Below are 8,825 nucleotides of genomic sequence, written 5' to 3'. Positions count from 1 at the left end.
ATTCGTGATGATCTCGAGCAATGAGGGTCTGATGGCTAATCCGGAGTCCAAGAGGGCACAGCTGGGCACAACCATAGCGGCGGCGAAGGCAGGCTGCGTAGTGCAGAGGAGAGAGCTCTATTTAATGCATGGCTGTGGGGAGCACACGATCAAACAAATAGGGGCCAAGATAGTCCCATCACTCATGGACACTGTCACACTGGCGTGCAAAGTCTGCACTGTGGAGATGGACACACGGGCCAGAACAACATCCCAACAGCCGCTGCTAGGCACGACTTACAACGATGGCACGAACTGAAGGTAGATGATGGTGCAGCTATAGACAGGCCAGTCATCACAGGCAGGCTATAGTACCTGCAGAGCAACGGGCGCGTAGGTAGAGGAGAAAGGGCACATTATTATTATACATACACACTTCGCAACACACTGCACAGTGCACACAATGATGGAAGCGGGCTACTAATGGTTGAGGAGCTTGTGCATGACAGAGGTTGGCTACGTGCGCACAGAAAGAGATAGTACATGCAGTCCCAGTGGGCAGCAGTCTAAGGTCGCGAATTAAACCTCGTGGAGCGTGTTTTGTCAGAAGCTATGCTACTTGCTTGAGGTTGTAGAATCGCTGCAGAACTCTCTCTTGATTCTCTTTTGAATCGACCACTCTCTCTTTCAATTTTCCACATGAGGGAGCTTCTCTTTTCTTCCTCCACAAGAGTGTCACCCAAGCTCTGATATACCACTGAAACCAAAAAGTAAACTCTTCCACACAAAATTCACCACTTAATCAATTGGAGAAGAAGAACACAAATCACACCACGAAAGCGATAGCAAACTGGGTACAATCTCCCCCCCCCTAGATGAGTGGCTCACACTTTTTCATCTAGAGTATTTATGATATTTCATAAAAGCACAAGGAGCCAAAATTATCCCTCTCTTCCAAAATAAGGGATTTGCTTTTCATAGCCTCTTTGGGCCCAAAATTGAATTATGTCCTCTCCAAAATATATTGCTCAAACTTGCAATATTAAAGAAATGCAAAATTGGCCCATGGCCATAAATGATGCACTTTGCAACACCTCGATCGGTACCCACGCACTAACTCCAATCATCACTGTGAGTTCCATCACATGTACTCAAGCCACCAATTACATTAGTTATTAACAATCGATTGAATGAATCACTAAATCAAGAGATCCCACTATAACCACACTCAAAGTATAATAATCAAGCACAACACCAATAACATTAGCAACATCAGTATTAACATGGAATCACCCACAAACAATACCGACCATCTAGCATGGCAAAGACACAAGCTAGTCAGGCATCCCCAACTAACCACACAAAGTATCCACTAGGATCCCCGTCACGTCTAGTGTGCTCCTATGGAGTACTTTGCCATAGTCACACTTGACTAAAATAATAATGTCTGAAGCAAGATATACCAGAAATATAATTTCCGTAACAATATGCACAGGTAATATAGATGTCGGTGATGGACTCATTAATATAGATGTCGGTGATGGACTCATTAACGGCGCATATGGAACTTTTGAGACCATAACGGCACCTATCCAGCAGTAATTCGACTGGATTCTATTTGGGAACAGAAGCATAGGTGACAAAGCTCGCTATGAAAATTAGCACTTATGTGATGATAGTATTTATCCCAACATGAACATCACTGTACCAACTGATAAAAGAACTTCAAGTAGGCAAAAATTGTGTAAATATCATCACATGAAAGCAGTTTCCAATACAGCCAACCAAAGCTAGAACCATGCACAGATCCCAAGGGCTAATGATGACAAGTGTCGCATTTGACCCACATAACATTTCCACACATGGCCTCACTTAGACAACTCTTTCTCAAATCACATTGCTAGAGCATCTATTCCTACTTGGCAAGCTTGAGCATAAACACATAAAAGTTGACACCAATGTTCTTGCAGAAATATCATGACTCCAATCATAAGCAAGATGGAAATGTCTGCAAAGAGATATAGCATCATACAAGAATTCGCACATGATTATAGAATCTTTGAACACAGTTTCAGTCTCGCTGTGCAAAAAGATGATATTTTGGCAAGCGATAATCTGATGTTTGCTAGTATCTTATGTCTGGAAGATTCAGACAACCAATAATTTCTCCTTTATGCTTGCAGCAATGCTTAAACACATCCCATGCTTCCAAGTCATTGATCATGCAACAACAATATACCGATCAAAATTAGACCACATTTGGGACGAATATTCACATAGCCCACATTCTAGCAAGAACTACTACCACTTGAGTACATACACGCTAGTTTTGAAGAAGATATACTATGCTCTAAAACAACGTCAATTTTTTGCTCAAAAACCAAGTATGCATCCATTATTCAGGCAGCAAAATGTGGTAGTATCTGCCATGATTTGGACAAAATTCCTGGTGTATATGGATAGTACTCCATCTTAAATGAAGAGTCTAGGGTTAGATATATTTATTAGACATATATCATCTATGTATCGGCTTAATGAACTGAACCATTTGAGTATAACCCATTTCTTTAGCCTAGCCATTCGAATACAAAGGTTATATTCGAAATACAATAGGTAAAGATTGCACCATATGGGAGAGCAAGATATTCTAATACAAAGCATTTAACTTCAATGTGCAGTCCAATCTCGTCAAAATTCTGTACTCTACCCCTCACTAAACATTATTCATGATCAAAAACATTGCCTATACACTCATAAACAAAACACTTTACATCCCTTCCATATCCATGCTATTCCCAAACTCGTTTATGCATCCTCATTCTGAAAATGTAGTGTGTTCTCCAAATTAAGACCAAATTGTCTTTGGTTCACGCTCTTTGACACAATAGTAACCACCGCTACCAATCCACTTTCTTTTGTCAACCATTTTCACCTTAAAAAAAACACACAATCTAGGTCCCAACACCTCATGGACATCTATGCGTAAGACTTCCACACACAAACTACAAGAATACAAATTGTTCGAAGTCCCTGCTCAGATTTATCTGAACGAAAACCCATATTGATTACTACACAAAAATCACGTTCAGCACACAGAATTCCTCTTTGTCAAACATTTCCAATCATCAGTTCCACATCTTACTATTATATTAAAACAAAATATCAATCCCATTACTGAGAAAATTACTAACAAAACTTGCGAAAAACAAAGCTTCCATTTTGTCCAACAAAGCAACGACTTGATGAAACATAGATTCCTCTTCCTTCAGAATCTTCTTCGGGTGTAACTTCAATATTGCACCCCACACATGAATCCAGAAGATGACGTCCTTCTCAGAACTATGGACTTTCTTTGAACAACTTGACGTAACTCGTTTGTGAACCGTCCTCAAACATGTGCCGTATGCTCGCATCCGTTTGCAATCCCTCGCCATAAGGACTTCAATTCAGAACCAAATCGAGAGATGAAATAGCACGACTCAACACCAATCGATCACCACAAATACCAACCATCATACAAGCGAAGAACATGCAAACGAATTGGGACCAAACTGGACGTTCAATCGAGTCACTAGCTCGACTATTGAAAAACGTGTCGCCCATTCAATTCCATAATGCAAACGCTAACACAAATTCGAAACAAATCACAATTATCGATGTAACCCAACCACATTCGTCCTTGTAAGGATAACATCAAAACTATAGTTAGCCATTTAACCCAACCACATTCCTCCTCTTAACTAGAGTTATCGAACCCATGCAAACACCTCACCCAACGCAACTTTTCCCCATGGCCTCTACTAGGAGCCATGGGAGTCATCTTCCGCACAACCTTTCGAAATAGAGCTGGATCAGAGTGTTTCTCTAAACATAGACGAATTATGTAACCACCTGAGACGACATGGGTCTAAGGGTGCATGTGCTCCCCAAACTAGCGGGGGGGAAGTCCTACACCTTAGGATGAGGTGGGGTTAGCATTGAGCAACCAAGGTTGGGGGAGTCGGTTGAGAGGGTGATGACGTGGTCATCTTCCTCACAACCAGAAAATTCAAGCCTTTGGCCTTTCGAAAACAGAGCTCGCTCCCGAGCTTTCATGGCGATCACACCGTTTCTCTAAACACAGAGCGAGCTCGCCAGCTTCCATGGCGATCCACCCCCTCTCTTAGCCTCTCTATCCCTTCCCCCTCCATGGATCGCGTCAGTGACGACGAGCTTGCCCATATCCTTTGCCTTATCACTAGCCGCGTCGACCGTAAAGCTTGCGCCCAGGTCTCCCGTCGATGGCTCCGCCTCGAAGGATCCACTCGTACCCGCCTTCGCATCCTCGACCCCCTCCTTCTCCCTGACTTCCTCCCCCGCTTTCGCTTCCTCCTCTCCCTCGACGCTGGCCGTGGCCTCTGTAACACCGACCTCTCCCTCATCGCGCGCACCTGCTCCTGCTTGCAATCCCTTAACCTCAACATCAGCAAATCCCGGGACTTGATCGACTTGAATTACTCCGAGGAGTATGAGTACGATGCCATCGGTGATGAGGGCATCTCTGCCGTCGCGGCGGGCTGCAAGGACTTGCAGCATGTGAATTTGAGGTGGCGACAGGGTGTGGGCGACTCTGGCGTCACTGCGTTGGTCCGGTCTTGCAGCTATCTCACCCATCTGGATTTGGCTCGGTGCAAGAGACTCACGGATCGAGGATTCGCGGCAATCGCGATGGCGAAATGTCTTCAAGTGCTCATTTTGAAGGGTTGCACGCTGATCACTGATTTGGGTGTGTACTCAATTGCGAAGGGAAATACAGCACGCACTCTCAGACAGTTGGATCTCTGTGAATGCGACCAATTAACAGACGAAGGGGTAACGTTTCTCCAACAGATGTCGAACTTGCAGGTTTTGTATCTTGCCAAGTGTGGCCCCAGAATAACGGATGTTGGTGGTATGGCCCTAGCTGCCGTGACAACTCTGCAGAGCCTAGATTTGTCGTGGTTGATCAATATATCAGATTTGTCTATCCTAGCGATTGCAGACAATTGTCGAAATCTGAAGGAGCTCGTTCTTTCGGGCTGTGAACTAGTTACAGGAGTTGCTGTCCGAGGTTTCTCGCGGCATACAGCTTTGCAGGCTCTCACCCTGTCTGCATGTTATAATATCTACAGTGAAGATGTGGAGGAAACAGCAATTAAGTGCCCCACCTTGGATTACCTTGGTTTGGACAGGGGTTTAAGGCGGTGGATTTCTGCAGCATCACTTGAAAGTATCCAGAGCAGATGCAAAGTAGAGTGGCTGTAATCCAGTTCCACTCCGTAGTTTGAATATACGTGGGGTTCACAGAAGGCGCTATTCTTCTTATAGGTACTCTAACTACTCGCAACCCTACTGGGGTTGCCATGTTTTCTTCTGTTTTAGCTTCTAGTTACTTTGTTGTCGTTCAAGGAGTCGTGCATTAACCGGGCCGTGTCAAGTCAACGTGCCCTCTGCAGCAAGGGATAGAAGACACACTTTGAGGGGAGGGGGCTTCATAAGGTATAACTTGAATATCATCCATGGCACTTGACTGAAACGTGCTTACTGAGTTAGAAAACCTTTGACCACCTTAACTTATGTGGTAAGGCGTCTGTCAAGGTGAGATTGCTATGGTGGGTATTCAAATAGTAGAGTGAAGGGTAAGAAACGATGTTCTTTACTTTAGCGTTGGTAGAGGTGAAGCTGAGGGCTTTAACATACGTTACTGGAACCATGGGAACATGCAATCAATGCTTGCTCTTTGTCAATTGAATGATTGACTATCAAGCATTGACGTCTGAGAGCATAAAATTCTACCTGGACTTTGAGAACAGCGTTCATCTTCCGGTGCATGTTTGTTGGTTTCAATCCTCCAAGAGTTGTTTTGGTCCATAGTGCATAAGATTGGTGTTTCGTGGATCTTTAATGGTGATCGGTGAGTGGTGTTTAAGATTGTGGAGGGTACGAAATTACAAAATTTGCACATTATCTTATTCCTTAGATGGATCCACAGTGACCAGGTAAAAATAGTAGCATGTTGAAGTTATAGTATTAACTGTTTACTAGTACTAGTTTGGCCTGGTACAACTGCATAACTTTGTATTGAAAAGTTATCCTGCCATATGGATATTTTGCACGTGAGGGCTGCCTTCTGATTTGAAGTCCTTGCTGCACAAACTTTTACAGATAACTTTATGTTGTATGCACTGAGGAACAAACATCAGTATTTCTTACAAAACTGCTGAATTCTGTCTCTAGTGACTAGACGTTGGCAACGGATTATTCTACCCACAATCTCTAATTTTCATCTGGGCTCTTTCAAGTGAGCAGATACTTGATTTTAAGTTTGGGAGTCAAGCTGAACTATGGATTTTTGAAAACCAGAGGACGGTGTACTGGTGATACCATAGGCATTTACTTTGTAATGGTTTCTGTTGTTCTCTCCTCTCCTCTCCTTTACCCCCCCCCCTTTCTCTCTCTTTCTCTCAGAGAGACACGTACGGTAACACACATGCGTGCCTGCATGTGCCCCGAGCCTTCCCCCCCCCCCCCCCCCCCCTCTGTGTGTGTGTGTGTGTGTGTGTGTGTGTGTGTGTACAGATGTTTGGAATTTGTAATTTCTTGTTTCTAGTCTTATGAAGATGCATACATGTAATATGTAAATATTGTTCAGGTGGCAGTGATGGCAGAAGGTTGTGCAGAAGAGCTGTGTTTGCAGCAAAGTGCAAAGATCTTGAAGCCTTAGCACGAGGTGGCAATGTTAAAGTTTTGGAAGGGGCTGATACATTGCAGGATGTGTGCATGGGTCTAAAGGGCCGTGTCATGGCCGTAAGTCACAATTCTTGGAGTGGTGAGACAAATGCAGGGGTAGATGCAGTCCAGGTGCAGCAGTAGGGTCAGCCGTCCTAAAGGGTTCTAAAGGCTGGCCTCCTGGTTAACCTAACCAGGAGGCTGCTGGTTTATAAAAATCTAGTCAGCAGCAACGAAGAGACAAGAAAGGGCAGGGCAATCTTATATCTGCAATATATGAAAAAGGTACAGCAGTTGATCCAGGTCGAGGAATTGCATGAGGGCAGTCCAGGGGGCTCGAGTTATCCTGCTGGTAGTTTTCTCAGGGAGCATAAACCAGCATGCACAGGTTGACTCAGGTCATCACAGCTCAGCACTTGGACAGTGGATTCAAAGCAACCCTGAAGTGGTAGTGTAAATAGCTGGTTAGATGTAGGTACAGGCTTGGAATCTGGATATATTGTAGTCTTGTGATGCATCCAATACATTTAATGTCACATACATTCACCATGTAGAGTAGTGGATTGCCCATGTGTGTGTACTTCAATCTATTGACGGGCGATGCATACTTTACCTACAGTGCTAAATCCTCGTATGCTGATAAGATCCGTTGACAGGACAGCCAAGATTTCCTCTGTACCAATGTCAGCTTCTGAAGGTTGGGTCTTTCCCTTTGAAAATCCCATTTCAATTGTAGTTTTACTATATTTTCTATTATTATGTTATCACTGTGTGAGAGTTCATTTCTTGTGAGTTTTTGCATGCTGGCCACTCGACCTTACATAGATGTATCATTGTCATTTACCATGCTGTTATGACGATTCCTTCTATAATTGTGATTCCCCGGTCCATGATGGGTTAACATGTTATGGGATGAGAGATTGTGGTAGTTTTTAGAGCTTCTGTGCTCTTGGTCTTCCATTACAGTTTTAGGGAAGCACCCCTCAATTAGTCACATAGAATGTAAGTTCTCGTTCACCATGTGTCCTTACACACTTTCAGACACCTTTAGTGTGCTTTGGGCTTGAGCCTCGGTAATAGAGATGCACAAATTTAATGAGGCAAATCTAAAACCTTTTAATTAATTAGTGAGGTCTAGTGGACATGGCTTCTAGGACTGCCCTATGGTTGAGGGTTTCACAGGTGTCAAGGATATTCTAGGCAAGTAGTCCAAGTTTATCCTCCCACATGCAAAGTATGAGTGTGAAGGCATCTCCCATGTGAGCAAGGAGGATGTGCACTCTCAATAGCATGCAACAAACTGTGATAGTTGGGTGAGCGCCAGAGTGCAAGCTTTATTCTATGAGCATTCTAGACTAGCTGCTTCTAGGATTCAGTCAGGCTTGTGCTTTGAGACTGTCAAAGACAAAAATTTGAAGGAGACCATCTACAGGTGCATAATAAGGACGGAAGCTTGTGTCTACAACGATTCTAATAATGCCAAGGATGGAACTCATGTATACGGTGAGTCTAATATTGCCAAGGATGGAACTTGTGTATACGACGATTCTAATACTGCCAAGGTCCTCTCTTTCCATCTTGTGAGTATTGTAGGCATGATTATGAGGACCGTCTCTCAACTTTCTTGACAAACATTCAGAGGATTGTGCTTCCTCATGAAGCTCTGTAGCTCCAATGCCCATTTTCTAAGGCGGTTCACGGTCATGTCTATGGCTAAGGGAAAAGCCTCGGGTCCTCATGGAATTCTATGGATTTCTTTCAACATAATTGGGATCTTTGTGGCTCTGACATTACTAATTTGATTAGTTGGTGTTTTTGTTCGGTAAATTGCCTTGCATTCTTAACAAGGGTGTCATCAAGCTTGTTACTAAAAGGTTTCTTCGAGTCACTAGAAACCTTTGTCAATGCTCATTCATATGAGGCAATACGGTTTTGTTCAAGGATGAAACCTACATGATGCTCTAATAAATGTTTTGGTGGTAGTTGATGATGCTGTGTTACAAAATGAGAAGCTTATTATGCTCGGTTTTAGACTTGGAGGAAGCTTATGATAGGATTAGCTAGACATTTTTAACAGAACTATGGAAAAGATTGGTTTG

General features: G+C 43.5%; 1 protein-coding gene across 1 annotated transcript; it reads left to right on the top strand.

The window, feature by feature from the left end:
* The first annotated feature begins 4,043 nt into the window (after window positions 1-4,043).
* LOC147881002 (F-box/LRR-repeat protein 16-like) lies at window positions 4,044-7,497 on the top strand. The gene is made up of 2 exons (XM_087370183.1): window positions 4,044-5,325; window positions 6,650-7,497. Exon 1 carries the CDS (start codon window positions 4,168-4,170, stop codon window positions 5,260-5,262), a length of 1,095 nt encoding a protein of 364 aa, XP_087226309.1. The 5' UTR covers window positions 4,044-4,167; the 3' UTR covers window positions 5,263-5,325; window positions 6,650-7,497.
* The last annotated feature ends 1,328 nt before the right edge of the window (window positions 7,498-8,825 follow it).

The sequence above is a fragment of the Dipteris shenzhenensis genome, chromosome 31, assembly GCF_047967505.1.
Source record: "Dipteris shenzhenensis isolate YYH24624 ecotype China chromosome 31, Dip_SZ_1.0, whole genome shotgun sequence".
NCBI classification, from domain to species: Eukaryota; Viridiplantae; Streptophyta; class Polypodiopsida; order Gleicheniales; family Dipteridaceae; genus Dipteris; species Dipteris shenzhenensis.
This window is presented reverse-complemented; position numbering and strand designations above follow the sequence as displayed.

Coding starts and splice junctions, on each gene's coding strand:
- LOC147881002 (XM_087370183.1), top strand. CDS start 4,168: ATGGATCGCGTCAGTGACGACGAGCTTGCCCATATCCTTTGCCTTATC.